The 16,857-nt window shown below is 42.7% G+C and overlaps 1 protein-coding gene across 1 annotated transcript; it reads left to right on the top strand.

Moving 5' to 3' along the window:
* The first annotated feature begins 105 nt into the window (after positions 1–105).
* LOC115005728 (von Willebrand factor A domain-containing protein 5B1-like) lies at positions 106–15,824 on the top strand. The gene is made up of 6 exons (XM_029427680.1): positions 106–262; positions 6,832–6,957; positions 7,417–7,488; positions 7,655–7,724; positions 10,276–10,396; positions 13,276–15,824. The coding sequence occupies exons 1-6, from the start codon at positions 106–108 to the stop codon at positions 13,861–13,863; spliced, it is 1,134 nt and encodes a 377-aa protein (XP_029283540.1). The 3' UTR covers positions 13,864–15,824.
* The last annotated feature ends 1,033 nt before the right edge of the window (positions 15,825–16,857 follow it).

Raw genomic sequence — 16,857 nt, 5'->3', positions numbered from 1 at the left:
TTTATTCTCGTAACATTATGACTTTATTCTCGTAATATTACGACTTTATTCTCGTAATTTTATGACTTTATTCTCGTAATTTTATGACTTTATTCTCGTAACATTATGACTTTATTCTCAACAGCCTCAGGCAGGAAGTACCAGCTTTATGCGGTTCACACCAGCAAGGCCTGCAACATCCTGAGCAAACACACAGCGTTCGTTCCCGTCGACCTGGACACCAACGAGTATCTGCAGACGTGCATTGAATACATGAACCCTGGTGATGTGAGGACGTCTCACGTCATTCAGTCCTCTCCACGACTTTCAACCTCAAACTGAACTCTTTCAATATTAAATACAAGACCAGTAGCGACTCGCCGCCATATTGCTCGAACGCTTAAATAATGAGAGACATAGAGATGTAGACATAGAGACTTAGACAAAGAGATGTAGACAAAGAGATGTAGACATAGAGACGTAGACAAAGAGACATAGACAGAGAGACGTAGTCAGAGAGACGTAGAATGTGAGACGTAGAAATAGAGACGTAGACATAGAGACGTAGACAAAGAGACATAGACAGAGAGACGTAGTCAGAGAGACGTAGAATGTGAGACGTAGAAATAGAGACGTAGACATAGAGATGTAGACAAAGAGACTTAGACAAAGAGATGTAGACATAGAGACGTAGACAAAGAGACATAGACAGAGAGACGTAGTCAGAGAGAGGTAGAATGTGAGACGTAGAAATAGAGACGCAGACATAGAGATGTAGACAAAGAGACTTAGACATATAGCCGTAGACATAAAGACGTAGACCAGAGACGTAGACAAAGAAACGTAGACAGAGAGAATTAGTCAGAGAGACGTAGAACGAGAGACGTAGTAGGAGAGACGCAGACATAGAGATGTAGACATAGAGACGTAGACATAGAGACGTAGACATAGAGACATAGACATGGAGACATAGACATATAAACGTAGACATATAGACGTAGACATAGAGAAGTAGACATATAGACGTAGACATATAGATGTACACATAGAGACGTAGACATAGAGACGTAGTCAGAGAGACGTAGATATAGAGGAGTAACATAGAGAGGTAGACATAGAGATATAGTCAGAGAGACGTAGAATATAGACGTAGACATAGAGACGTAGACATAGAGACGTAGTCATAGAGACGTAGACATAGAGAAGTTAGACATATAGACGTAGACATATAGATGTACACATAGAGACGTAGACATAGAGACGTAGTCAGAGAGACGTAGATATAGAGGAGTAAACATAGAGAGGTAGACATAGAGATATAGTCAGAGAGACGTAGAAATATAGACGTAGACATAGAGACGTAGACATAGAGACGTAGTCATAGAGACGTAGACATATATAGACGTAGACATATAGAGATGAAGACATAGAGACGGAAACATAGAGACGTAGACATAAAGAAGTAGACAAATATACGTACACATAAAGACATAGACATAGATACGTAGACATAGAGACGTAGACATAGAGACGTAGAGACATAGACATATATAGACGTAGACATAGAGACGTAGACATAGAGACATAGAGACGTAGACATATAGAGATGAAGACATAGAGACGGAAACATAGAGACGTAGACATAAAGAAGTAGACAATATACGTACACATAAAGACATAGACATAGATACGTAGACATAGAGACGTAGACATAGAGACGTAGAGACATAGACATATATAGACGTAGACATAGAGACGTAGACAGAGAGACGTAGTCAGAGAGACGTAGACAAATATACGTACACATAGATACGTAGACATAGAGATGTAGACATAGAGACATAGAGACGTAGACATATATAGATGTAGACATATAGAGACGTAGACATAGAGACGTAGACATAAAGAAGTAGACATAGAGACATGGACATAGAGACATAGACATAGAGACCTAGATATATAGACGTAGACATAGAGACGTAGACATAGAGACGTAGAATAGAGACCTAGACATATAGAACGTAGACATGTAGACGTAGACATAGAGACGTAGACATAGAGACGTAGACATAGAGAGGTAGACATATATACGTAGACATAAAGACGTATACATATATAGGTAGGCATAGAGACGTAGACATAGAGACGTAGACATATAGACGTAGACATAGAGACGTAGAAATAGTGACGTAGACATAGAGAGGTAGACATAGAGACGTAGACTGGGAGACGTAGTCTGAGAGACGTAAACATAGAGAAGTAGACATAGAGATGTAGACATAGAGACATAGCCACATAGACATAGACATATAGACGTAGACATAGAGACATTGACATAGAGATGTAGACATAGAGACGTAAACATAAAGACGTAGACATAGAGACGTGGACAAATATACGTACACATAAAGACGTAGCCATAGATACGTAGACATAGAGACGTAGACATAGAGACGTAGACATATATAGACGTAGAAATAGAGATGTAGACATAGAGACGTAGACATAGAGACGTAGACATATAGAGACGTAGACATATATAGACGTAGAGAGATGTAGACATAGAGACGTAGACATATATAGACGTAGACATATATAGACGTAGAAATAGAGATGTAGACATAGAGACGTAGACATAGAGACGTAGACATATAGAGACATAGACAAATATATTTACACATAAAGACGTAGACATAGATACGTAGACATATAGAGACGTAGACAAATATATTTACACAGAAAGACGTAGACATAGATACGTAGACATAGAGACATAGACATAGAGACGTAGAAATAGTGACGTAGACATAGAGACGTAGACATAGAGACGTAGACATAGAGACGTAGACATAGAGACGTAGAAATAGTGACGTAGACATAGAGACGTAGACATAGAGACGTAGACATAGAGACGTAGACATAGAGACGTAGAAATAGTGACGTAGACATAGAGAAGTAGACATAGAGATGTAGACAGAGACGTAGACATAGAGACGTAGACATATAGACGTAGAAATAGTGATGTAGACATAGAGACGTAGACATAGAGACGTAGACATATAGACGTAGAAATAGTGATGTAGACATAGAGAAGTAGACTAGAGACATAGACTGAGAGACGTAGTCTGAGAGACGTAGACATAGAGAAGTAGACATAGAGATGTAGACATAGAGACATAGAGACGTAGACATATAGAGACCTAGCCATATAGACGTAGACATATAGACGTAGACATAGAGACCTAGATATATAGACGTAGACATAGAGACGTAGACATAGAGACGTAGACATAGAGACCTAGACATATAGACGTAGACATATAGACGTAGATATAGAGACGTAGACATAGAGACGTAGACTGAGAGACGTAGTCTGAGAGACGTAGACATAGAGAAGTAGACATAGAGATGTAGACATAGAGACATAGAGACGTAGACATATAGAGACCTAGCCATATAGACGTAGACATATAGACGTAGACATAGAAACCTAGATATATAGACGTAGACATAGAGACGTAGACATAGAGACGTAGACATATAGACGTAGACATATAGACGTAGACATAGAGACGTAGACATAGAGACGTAGACATATATACGTAGACATAAAGACGAATACATATATAGGTAGACATAGAGATGTAGACATATAGACATAGACATATATAGACGTAGACATAGAGATTTAGACATAGAGATGTAGAGATAGAGATGTAGACATATATAGACGTAGACATATAGACGTAGACATAGAGACGTAGACATAGAGACGTAGACATATAGACGTAGACATATAGACGTAGACATAGAGACGTAGACATAGAGATGTAGACATATAGACATAGACATATATAGACGTAGATATATAGACGTAGACATAGAGATTAGACATAAAGATGTAGACATAGAGACGTAGACATATAGACGTAGAACATAGAGACGTAACATAGAGATGTAAACACGGAGACGTAGACATATAGACGTAGACATACAGACGTAGACATAGAGACGTAGACTAGAGATTTAGACTGAGAGACGTAAGTCAGAGAGACGTAGACAAATATACGTACACATAAAGACATAGACATAGATACGGAGACATAGACGTAGACATAGAGACGTAGACGTAGAGACATAGACATATATTGATGTAGACATAGAGACTTAGACATCGACTAGAGACGTAGACATAGAGACGTAGACATAGAGACGTAGACATATAAACGTAGACATAGAGACGTAGAAATAGTGACGTAGACATAGAGACCATAGAGACGTAGACTGAGAGACGTAGTCTGAGAGACGTAGACATAGAGAAGTAGACATAGAGATGTAGACTAGAGACATAGAGACGTAGACATATAGAGACCTAGCCATATATACGTAGACATATAGACGTAGACATAGAGATGTAGACATAGAGACATTGACATAGAGACATAGAGACGTAAACATAAAGACGTAGACATAGAGACGTGGACAAATATACGTACACATAAAGACGTAGCCATAGATACGTAGACATAGAGACGTAGACATAGAGACGTAGACATATATAGACGTAGAAATAGAGATGTAGACATAGAGACGTAGACATAGAGACGTAGACATATAGAGACGTAGACAAATATATTTACACATAAAGACGTAGACATAGATACGTAGACATAGAGACATAGACATAGAGACGTAGAAATAGTGACGTAGACATAGAGACGTAGACATAGAGACGTAGACATAGAGACGTAGACATAGAGACGTAGAAATAGTGACGTAGACATAGAGACGTAGACTGAGAGACGTAGTCTGAGAGACGTAGACATAGAGAAGTAGACATAGAGATGTAGACATAGAGACATAGAGACGTAGACATATAGAGACCTAGACATATAGACGTAGACATATAGACGTAGACAGAGATGTAGACATAGAGACGTAGACATAGAGACGTAACATAAAGACGTAGACATAGAGACGTGGACAAATATACGTACACATAAAGACGTAGCCATAGAGACGTAGACATAGAGACGTAGACAAAGAAATGTAGACATAGAGACATAGACATATACAGACGTAGACATAGAGACGTAGACATAAAGACGTAGACATAAAGACGTAGCCATAGAGACGTAGACATAGAGACGTAGACAAAGAAATGTAGACATAGAGACATAGACATATACAGACGTAGACATAGAGACGTAGACATAAAGACGTAGACATAGAGACGTAGACATAGAGACGTAGACTGAGAGACGTAGTCTGAGAGACGTAGACATAGAGAAGTAGACATAGAGATGTAGACATAGAGACATAGAGACGTAGACATATAGAGACCTAGCCATATATACGTAGACATATAGACGTAGACATAGAGATGTAGACATAGAGACATTGACATAGAGACATAGACATAGAGATGTAAACATAAAGACGTAGACATAGAGACGTGGACAAATATACGTACACATAAAGACGTAGCCATAGATACGTAGACATATATAGACGTAGAAATAGAGATGTAGACATAGAGACGTAGACATAGAGACATAGACATATAGAGACGTAGACAAATATATTTACACATAAGACCGTAGACATAGATACGTAGACATAGAGACATAGAGACGTAGAAATAGTGACGTAGACATAGAGACGTAGACATAGAGACGTAGAAATAGTGACGTAGACATAGAGAAGTAGCTATAGAAATGTAGACATAGAGACATAGAGACGTAGACATATAGAGACCTAGCCATATAGACGTAGACATATAGACGTAGACAGAGATGTAGACAGAGAGACATTGACATAGAGACGTAGACATAGAGACGTAGACATAGAGACGTAAACATAAAGACGTAGACATAGAGACGTGGACAAATATACGTACACATAAAGACGTAGCCATAGATACGTAGACATAGAGACGTAGACATAGAGACGTAGACATATATAGACGTAGAAATAGAGACGTAGACATAGAGACGTAGACATAGAGACGTAGACATATAGAGACGTAGACAAATATATTTACACATAAAGACGTAGACATAGATACGTAGACATAGAGACATAGACATAGAGACGTAGAACGAGAGACGTAGACATAGAGACGTAGACTGAGAGACGTAGTCAGAGAGGCGTAGACATAGAGACGTAAACATAGAGACGTAGACATAGAGATGTAGACATAGAGACGCAGACATAGAATCGTAGACATAGAGACGTAGACTGAGAGACGTAGTCAGAGAGACGTAGACATACAGAAGTAGACATAGAGACGTAGACATATATATGTAGACATAAAGACGTAGACATAGATACGTAGACATAGGGACGTAGACATAGAGACGTAGACATAAAGATGTTGATATAGAGACGTAGACACAGAGACACAGACATAGAGACGTAGACATAGAGACATAGACATAGATACGTAGACATGGAGAAGTAGACATAGAGAAGTAGACATATATAGACGTAGATATAGAGACGTAGACATAGAGACGTAGACATAGAGACGTAGACATAGAGACGTAAACATATATACGTAGACATAGAGACGTAGACATAGAGATGTAGACATATAGACGTAGACATATATATACGTAGACTTGAAGACGCAGACATATAGACGTAGACATGGAGACGCAGACATATAGACGTAGACGTAGATATAAAGTATTCATTTACATCAGGCCACAATATGTTCTTCTTGTGTGAACAGTGAAAGTTTCTAGTGATCTGTGTGAAGGAGGCTCCACTGTTCTGATCCAAACAGACATCAGTGTGTTGCAGACACAGCACGGGTCCAAGGATACTGAAAATGTGTTTGTGTTCCAGGTGAAGGGCTGAAGAGAGGCTCGCGGTCGAGCTCTCGCTCAGGGAGCAGGAAGACCCGAGGATACTCCGTGGGGCTCGGCCGCTCGCAGTCTGGAGGCGTGTCGGAGGACGAGCTCCTGCACAACAGTACGAATCTTTTTAATAACTTGCATTTACACCCCGACGACATATACAGAATACAAAGTACAAAGTACAAGAGCCACAGAGGAATGGAATTTATCTTTCACTTTTTAAATATTGGTGGTGGGGGGGCGTTGTAATTATTATGCGTATTATTAACATAATATCAATATTAAATGTTTTAAATATCACAGTTTCTGTATCGTAAATAACAGCAACGAGTACAGACGCATCACATGTTTTAAGATTAAGTTTTTATATTTATTTAAATCGTCGTTGTGTGAAGTGGAACCTGCAGATCTTTAGCTGCTTCACATTAAAACACTTCAGCTTCATGGGGGGGGGGGAGGAGCAGCGTAGCAACAGCCTAAGTTCTGCAGGTTCGTGATGAGAGGCTGTTGAATGGTGATGCTTCTTAAAACATCAGAAACAGTGAACGTTTATTTTAAATGTCTCTGATCTCAGGTGGAGAGGACGGAGTGTCTCCCTGTAGCACGCCCACCTCCGCCGGCTGGGAGCGCTGCAGCTTCACTGAGGGTACGTGCAGCACGTCTGCATTGTTGTTATTCAACTTTTTTTTAACCAGACAACCAGGTTTCAAAGACAGAAGTCCCTGCAGGACGTGTTCACCTCAGGTATGTGGTTTGTCCTCGTTATGATGAGACGTCTCCGCTCCTGTAACTCTGTCTCTGTGTGTCCTCAGTCTCCCAGAGGAGTCCCTCCGTCACCTCAGACCAGTCCCAGAAGTCTGTGGAAAGCTTCTTCTCCGCCCGGTGGGTGACAGCAGACAAGAATGTGTTGAAATATTATATTATAATATTATAAGTAAAAGTAACAATGACCATTTCACAAAACAACTCCAGTAAAAGTATGAAGAAGTTCAATTGTTTTAATATTGTTTAGTTTGTGCGGAGAACAATAATAATAATCTTTATAATTATAACAATATCATTATTAATAATAAGAATAAGAATAATACATTACCAGTGGCAGAGTATAAAGTGACTGGGCTGTATTTCATTGACAGAGACCTGACAGGGACCCAACAGAAACCTAACAAGGACCGGTGAGATACCTGACAGAGATCGAACAGAGACCTGACAGAGACGTGACAGAGACCTGACAGAAATCGAACAGAGACCTGACAGAGACCTGACAGAGACCTGAAAGACACCTACCAGAGACCTGACATAGACCTGAAAGACACCTAACAGAGACCTAACAGAGACCTGACAGAGACCTGAAAGACACCAAACAGAGATCTCACAGAGACCTGACAGAGACCTGACAGAGATCGAACAGAGACCTAACAGAGACCTGACAGAGACCTGACAGAGACCTGACGGATACCTGACAGAGACCTGACAGAGACCTGACAGAGACTTGAAAGAGATCGAACAGAGACCTGACAGAGACCTGACGGATACCTGACAGAGACCTAACAGAGACCTGACAGAGACCTGAAGGATACCTGACAGAGACCTGACAGAGATCGAACAGAGACCTAACAGACACCTGACAGAGACCTGACAGAGACCTGAAAGAGATCGAACAGAGACCTGACAGAGACCTGACGGAAACCTGACAGACAACTAACAGAGACCTGACAGAGACCTGAAGGATACCTGACAGAGACCTGACAGAGATCGAACAGAGAACTAACAGAGACCTGACAGAGACCTGAAGGATACCTGACAGAGACCTGACAGAGATCGAACAGAGACCTAACAGAGACCTGACAGAGACCTGACGGATACCTGATAAAGACCTGACAGAGATCGAACAGAGAACTAACAGAGACCTGACAGAGACCTGAAGGATACCTGACAGAGACCTGACAGAGATCGAACAGAGACCTAACAGAGACCTGACAGAGACCTGACGGATACCTGATAAAGACCTGACAGAGACCTAACAGAGACCTAACAAAGACCTGACAGATACCTGATAGAGACCTGACAGAGACCTAACAGAAACCTAACAGAGACCGGACAGAGACCTGACAGAGATCGAAAAGAGACCTGAGAGAGACCTGAAAGACACCTAACAGAGACCTGAAAGAGATCGAACAGAGACCTGATAGAGATCGAACGGAGACCTGACAGAGACCTGACAGAGATCGAACAGAGACCTAACAGAGACCTGACAGAGACCTGAAAGAGACCTAACAGAGACCTGACAGAGACATGCTAGATACCTGATAGAGACCTGACACAGACCAAACAGAGACCTGACAGAAACCAAACAGAGACCTGACAGAGACCTAACAGAGACCTATCAGAGATCTGACAGAGACCTATCAGAGATCTGACAGAGACCTATCAGAGATCTGACAGAGACCTGACAGAGACCTAACAGAGACCTGACAGAGACATAACAGAGACCTAACAGAGACCTGACAAGGACCTGACAGAAACCTAACAGAGATCTCACAGAGACCTGACAGAGACCTGACAGAGATTGAACAGAGACCTGACACAGACCTAACAGAGACTTAACAGAGAGCTAACAAAGACCTGACAGAGACCTGACAGAGACCTGACAGAGAACTGAAAGAGATCGAACAGAGACCTGACAGAGACCTGACAGAGACCTGACAGAGACCTAACAGAGACCTGAAAGAGATCGAACAGAGACCTGACACAGACCTAACAGAGACCTAACAGTGAGCTGACAGAGACCTGACAGAGACCTGACAGAGACCTAACAGAGATCTGACAGAGACTTGACAGAGACCTGACAGAGACCTGACAGCGATCGAACAGAGACCTGAAAGAGATTGAACAGAGACCTGACACAGACCTAACAGAGACCTAACAGAGAGCTAACAAAGACCTGACAGAGACCTGACAGAGACCTGAAAGAGATCGAACAGAGACCTGACAGTGACCTGACAGAGACCTGACAGAGATCAAACAGAGACCTAACAGAGACCTGACAGAGATCGAACAGAGACCTAACGGATACCTGACAGAGACCTGACAGAGACCTGACAGAGACCTGAAAGAGATCGAACAGAGACCTGACAGAGACCTGACAGATATCTAACAGAGACCTGACAGAGACCTGACAGAGATCGAACGGAGACCTGACGGAGATCTGACGGATACCTGATAGAGACAAAAACGAGCGTGAACAGGAACTACAGAAACATATTTTTCTGCTATTTTTATATGTGTGCACTCACAGTGTATGTAGTATATATTGTATTGTGTACTCACAGTATTATTAGTATACATTGTGTACTCGCAGTATTATTAGTATACATTGTGTACTCACAGTATTTGTAATATATATTATATTGTGTACTCCTCTTCTCTGCAGGCTGGCTCTCACCAGGACTCGCCTCCTGACTCGAGCGGCTAAAGGCTTCATGTGTCGGTCTCACAGCAAGTCTGGAGAGTCGGGAGAGAGCGACACCGAGAATAAAGACTATATCCCTCTGGTGAGCTGCAGCTTACATTACATGTGGATGTTCTGCAGATACATAAACATGTGGATGTTTATTTTGCATATTTTGCATGTGCTCTTCGGCTTGGCAGTCCTCTCGTATGTCAACCTCCTGTGTCGATCTCAGGCAGCCCATAATCCTGTGTTTTCACTTCCTGCCGTCTGCTGCAACTGCGTTCCTGTGATACCTTCAAGGACAAAGGTTAGGTAGTGTCAGGCAAGAGCAGGCAGGGGCCATCACAGGTCGGATTATGTTCTCTCCGCACTAGGGTTCGCTTGGAAACGGTCCGACACCACAGAACGATTCCTGCGTTACGAACTGCAAAAAAGGCTGTTAGGCCAGAATCGAACCAGGAAGTTGCAGTTACGCATGCCGTGTGTGCTGTCATCACTCTGCTACCAACCTGGTTTACTTTAATTTTAAACAGTAAATACCACGAGACTCACTTTAGATTTCAAAGTCAAGTAAACTGAAAACCGGGGCCGGAAATCGCAGCGGATAAATGGATTTCATCCCTCGTCATGTCATTACTTACACCTGTGCTTTTCCTGCTGTGACATGTCAACATGTGAACAAGGCAGATTTCTTGTTTCTGCCGAACAAAAGAAATATGCAGTGACAGACTGTAATATATTATATCTCTGCTCCTACCTGGAACCTGCAGAACCTTGAAGCAGGCTCTAATTATTCTGTGCACACCTTGTTCATGTTTTATTCATTACTTTTCAAATTCAAAGGAAAGAAAGCATCTGTCAGAAATTATCTGAATGGCTGCCCCCGAAAAAAGGATTTCCCTTCAGCGACCAGCTGCAGATTAGAGCAGGAAGTAATGAACAATAGAAGATGTTGTTTCAATACGCAGATAAGAACAGCAGGTGCTCCATGATCAGCTCCCGTCTTATTTCATTGTTGTGCTTTCAATAAATCTAAAACAATTGCAAACAGAAGACATTTCAGGGTCTTTAATTAAGGTATAATCTGTATAAACTGAGTTCCAAACACAGAGAAATGTGTAATGTTCCTGAAGGTAACGTTTCCTCTCTCTCCTGTCATGGTGTCATCAGTCCTGTGTTGTATATGTAGTGAGACAGAGAAATGTGTAATGTCCCTGAAGGTAACGTTTCCTCTCTCTCCTGTCATGATGTCATCAGTCCTGTGTTGTATATGTAGTGAGACAGAGACATGTCTAATGTTCCTGAAGGTAACGTTTCCTCTCTCTCTCCTGTCATGGTGTCATCAGTCCTGTGTTGTATATGTAGTGAGACAGAGACATGTGTAATGTCCCTGAAGGTAACGTTTCCTCTCTCTCCTGTCATGGTGTCATCAGTCCTGTGTTGTATATGTAGTGAGACTGAGAAATGTGTAATGTTCCTGAAGGTAACGTTTCCTCTCTCTCTCCTGTCATGGTGTCATCAGTCCTGTGTTGTATATGTAGTGAGACAGAGACATGTATAATGTTCCTGAAGGTAACGTTTCCTCTCTCCTGTCATGGTGTCATCAGTCCTGTGTTGTATATGTAGTGAGACAGAGACATGTGTAATGTCCCTGAAGGTAACGTTTCCTCTCTCTCCTGTCATGGTGTCATCAGTCCTGTGTTGTATATGTAGTGAGACAGAGAAATGTGTAATGTTCCTGAAGGTAACGTTTCCTCTCTCTCCTGTCATGGTGTCATCAGTCCTGTGTTGTATATGTAGTGAGACAGAGACATGTGTAATGTTCCTGAAAGTAACGTTTCCTCTCTCTCCTGTCATGGTGTCATCAGTCCTGTGTTGTATATGTAGTGAGACAGAGACATGTGTGATGTCCCTGAAGGTAGCGTTTCCTCTCTCTCTCCTATCTTGGTGTCATCAGTCCTGTGTTGTATATGTAGTGAGACAGAGACATGTGTAATGTTCCTGAAGGTAACGTTTCCTCTCTCTCTCCTGTCATGGTGTCATCAGTCCTGTGTTGTATATGTAGTGAGACAGAGACATGTGTAATGTTCCTGAAGGTAGCGTTTCCTCTCTCTCTCCTATCATGGTGTCATCAGTCCTGTGTTGTATATGTAGTGAGACAGAGAAATGTGTAATGTTCCTGAAGGTAACGTTTCCTCTCTCCTGTCATGGTGTCATCAGTCCTGTGTTGTATATGTAGTGAGACAGAGACATGTGTAATGTTCCTGAAGGTAGCGTTTCCTCTCTCTCTCCTATCATGGTGTCATCAGTCCTGTGTTGTATATGTAGTGAGACAGAGAAATGTGTAATGTCCCTGAAGGTAACGTTTCCTCTCTCCTGTCATGGCGTCGTCTCCCCTTTGAGCAGCGTCAGCGTTGTGTTTGTCTGCAAAAGCTTCATAAACTGACTGTTTATCCAGTTTTAAGACACTTTTCACATGTTGGTGTTTTTAACTCTATATTTTAAGGATTTTAGTCCTCGGACGTCTGGATCTTAAGTTCTCAGAGAAACAAGTTGAGCAAACGTTAGCGGCAGCCGAACAGCGTGCAGGAGAAACTCTGATGTTTAAATGTTTTAATGTTTGAATCAGAGGAGAGAAGAACTCCCATGATGCACTGCTGCTGCACCACCACCACACCAAACTCCCATGATGCACCACTGCTGAACCACCACACCAAACTCCCATGATGCACCACTGCTGCACCACCACACCAAACTCCCATGATGCACCACTGCTGCACCACCACACCAAACTCCCATGATGCACCACTGCTGCACCACCACACCAAACTCCCATGTTGCACTGCTGCTGCTACTACTTTTACACGTTTTCTTTGAGAGTCGTTGTATTTCCAGTTCTACTTCACTGCTTAAACAGGTTGGAAGCACAATGAAATAACAAACTTAACTTACGCTGTAAACTGTTTCCTTTCTGCACAGGTGTTGCTGCAGTTGGCTAGCGGTGCGTTTCCGCTGGACGCTGCGCTGTGTTATGCCATCAACGTGCCCATGGAGAAGCTGAAGTGGACGTCCCCCTTCAGCAACCACCGCAGTAGCCTGGCCCACCCGTCTCACTGCAGCAGCCGCCGCGCCGATCATGGATTTGGATCCCTGTGTGAGCCAGAAACAGAGCTCACTGTGGGCATGCTCAGCCCGCCTCATTATCCTTCCTCATTAGGCAGTCCTTGCTCAACCGGCGAGCCCCTACTCTCACAGGCGGACAGCGGACGGGGCTCTGGGTCAGGGGGCTTGGAAACGGCATCGCTGAAGAGGCTGCTGGATGCAGAGAGCATGGTGTGGGCCACGGCGGTGGCCCTCGCCTGGCTGGAGCACAGCTCTGCCAGTCATTTCATCGAGTGGGAGCTGGCAGCCGCCAAGGCCAGCATGTGGCTGACCGCGCAGGAAATCCCAGAAGGCCGAGACTTGGCGTCCGTCAAGGCTGCCGCCAATCAGCTGTTCATCATCCTCAGACACTGGGACGAAAACCTGCAGCTGAACATGCTGTGTTACAACCCCAACAGTGTGTGAGGGAGGGGACACACCTCTCAGTACTTACGATACTATGCTGTTTGTCCTCTGGAGTCTGATTTATCCGTTGCAGTTGTGAACAACTTGTAGTTTCTTCTGTTTGTGTGCTGTCCCTCTAAACATATCAGAGGCACCGGCTGTTACCTCGCTGGTGCCACTTCTCAGTGTTAAGGTCAAGGTCAGTGTTAAATCTGTGGCATGCGGGTGTGTCAACGTCTGAGAAAAGCTCTTATTGTCATCATATTGATGTTACAGGCTGAATGCTGCAAAACGCTTGTAAGAAAAAACAGTTTTACTGTTTTTACGTCTTTACAGCATTTTCTGATTGTATTGTGGTAAACAATGTCACATGATAACATCTGGGTGCTTGCTCGCCGTCCTGCCTGTCTTTTCTAATGCCTGTTATTAATATTTGCCTTTTCTGCAGTTTTATTATAACAGACACAGAAACATATGCAAACGCTAAAGAAAATATATAATATATGTTAACATTTGTTTAAAAAAGATGTGGCTTTGATGGGAATCTATGAATATGTCACCAGCAGGTTGTTTACTGTCTATTATTTAGTGATACATACAGTTTATATTTTTTCACTTCTGAGTTTACCTGTGTTAGAAGTTTGATCTGCATTAGTTTTAAATTCAAAGAGAGTGACGCAGATGAAGTTAGTTGTTACTAAATATTTTCACCCTATAACTGCTGCATAGCTAAACTAACTGACGAAGTTAACGTTAGCTTGCTAACATATAAGCCGCTCAGACGGACCTCTGATCAACTAGCTGTTTAATAAAACTTAAAGTTTTTTAATCAAATGTTTATAAAAAAGAATTACACATGGTTTCCTTTTAATACTTGAAGTAAATCTAGTTTTTCTCTCCTGCTCCACAGAGAGTGAAGAATCACAAAACGTAGAAAAGTTTTAATAAACTGAAGGTTAAACAACAGGAACCGTCACAAACCTTGACTTTTCAGATAGCTTTCTGTTGTTAAACGCGGCTCCATTTACTCTAATTCATCAAGACGTTTGAAAGTTTTTTGATTCTTCGTTCTCCATAGAGGCAGAAGAGAAAAGTTTTAGTTCAGAAGTTCAAGGAAACACAAGAGAAACTGATGTCCAAAGGATCATTGTAGGGTGAAGTTTTCCTTTAAAGTCAAATAATCTCGAAGATCTCTGTCTCGTTCTCCTCAGTGGTAACAATGGAACGCTGCCAATTTCCCCCAGAAATGTCGCCAGAGACTTCCTGTTACTAATTAATACTGCAGATGCAAAGTCGGCCATCGCCTCCAGCAGCGATAGATAGTGACCTAACAGACTGTTGTGTCTTTGAAGACAGTTAAAACAATTAACTCATAGTTAATTACAACTTAGACTCAAACTTAGTAAAGGATTAGTTGACAGTTGGTGCAGGTCGACGCTCACCGTTTCATTTACCGTAAGTGCCTGGCAAAGGTTTAAAGTGAAGTAAAGAAAATGTGTTCACTGCAGTTTAATCCGTGTGGGCAGTTCTTTTTCTTAAATATACAGTAGTACCTGTCTTTTTGAGTGGCGTAAAGGTGTCTTTCTGTGTTGATGTTCCTCTTTCTTATTCCATCACGGCGTTGCTTTACTCAGGTATTTATTCTTTTTTCCACTCACGCTGAGTTGCGTAAATCCTTCTGCATGAACACAGGTGTTTGTGTTATGATGTTTAAAGACTAAATTGCCACATTGGAGCCAGTAGTGCAGTTTTGCTGTCTGAAATACAGTAGATGTCATATAGTAATATTTTGTGCTGTAATTGCAGTAGTAAGTGCAGCTGTAATATTATAAATTGTATTTTTATGTACCGGTTGTATTGTGCAGTTCCACTTGCTGTGTGTGCCTTTATAAATGATTGTGACTGTTGAGGCTGTTGGAAGCTTCTGTAGTGTCTTTATAACTGTCAGCAGCTCTGCAGGTGAATGTAATAAAACAACTACCACCAAAGTTACACGTTTTATAGCCGTTATTGACCCACTGTGAACAACGAGGGGTACCTCAAGGATCCTTCTCTTTTTCCCTCTTTAGTGTGATTTTCCACTCACATGTCTGTAATGCATTATAATAGCTCTGTATATATCCATCCATCCATCGTCTACCGCTTATCCGGGGTAGGGTCGCGGGGGCAGCAGCTCCAGTAAGGAACCCCAATCTTCCCTTCTCCGGGCCACATCCTCCAGCTCCGACTGGGGGATCCTGAGGCGTTTCCAGGCCAGTGAGGAGATATCATCTCTCCATCGAGTCCTGGGTCTTCCCCGGGGTCTCCTCCCAGCTGGACGTGCCTGGAACACCTCCCTAGGGAGGCACCCAGGTGGCATCCTTACTAGATGCCCGAACCACCTCAACTGGCTCCTTTCAAGGTAAAGGAGCAGCGGCTCTACTCCGAGTCTCTCACGGATGGCTGAGCTTCTCACCCTATCTCTAAGGGAGACGCCAGCCACCCGTCTGAGAAAACCCATTTCGGCCGCTTGTACCCGTGATCTCGTTCTTTCGGTCATGACCCAGCCTTCATGACCATAGGTGAGGGTAGGAACGAAGATCGACCGGTAGATTGAGAGCTTTGCCTTCTGGCTCAGCTCTCTTTTCGTCACAACGGTGCGGTAAAGTGACTGTAATATCCGGACACAACTCTCGCTTTGGGCGTACAGGGAATGGATGGCCCTCAAAAATGACCCCCTCACCCCATACTCCCGCAGCACCTCCCACAGTATCACCCGGTCATACGCCTTCTCCAGATCCACAAAACACAGGTAGACTGGATGGGCGTACTCCCAGGCCCCCTCCAGGATCCTTGCGAGAGTGAAGAGTTGGTCCGTTGTTCCACGACCAGGACGGAATCCGCATTGTCCCTCTTCAATCAGAGGTTTGACTACCGGCCGAACCCTTTCCAGTACCTTGGAGTAGACTTTACCAGGGAGGCTGAGAAGTGTGATACCCCTGTAGTTGGCACACACTCTCTGGTCCCCCTTTTTAA

Source organism: Cottoperca gobio, unplaced genomic scaffold, assembly GCF_900634415.1.
Source record: "Cottoperca gobio unplaced genomic scaffold, fCotGob3.1 fCotGob3_357arrow_ctg1, whole genome shotgun sequence".
Lineage (NCBI taxonomy): Eukaryota > Metazoa > Chordata > Actinopteri > Perciformes > Bovichtidae > Cottoperca > Cottoperca gobio.
Note: the sequence above shows the minus strand (reverse complement) of the source record. Positions and strands in the feature narration are given on the sequence as shown.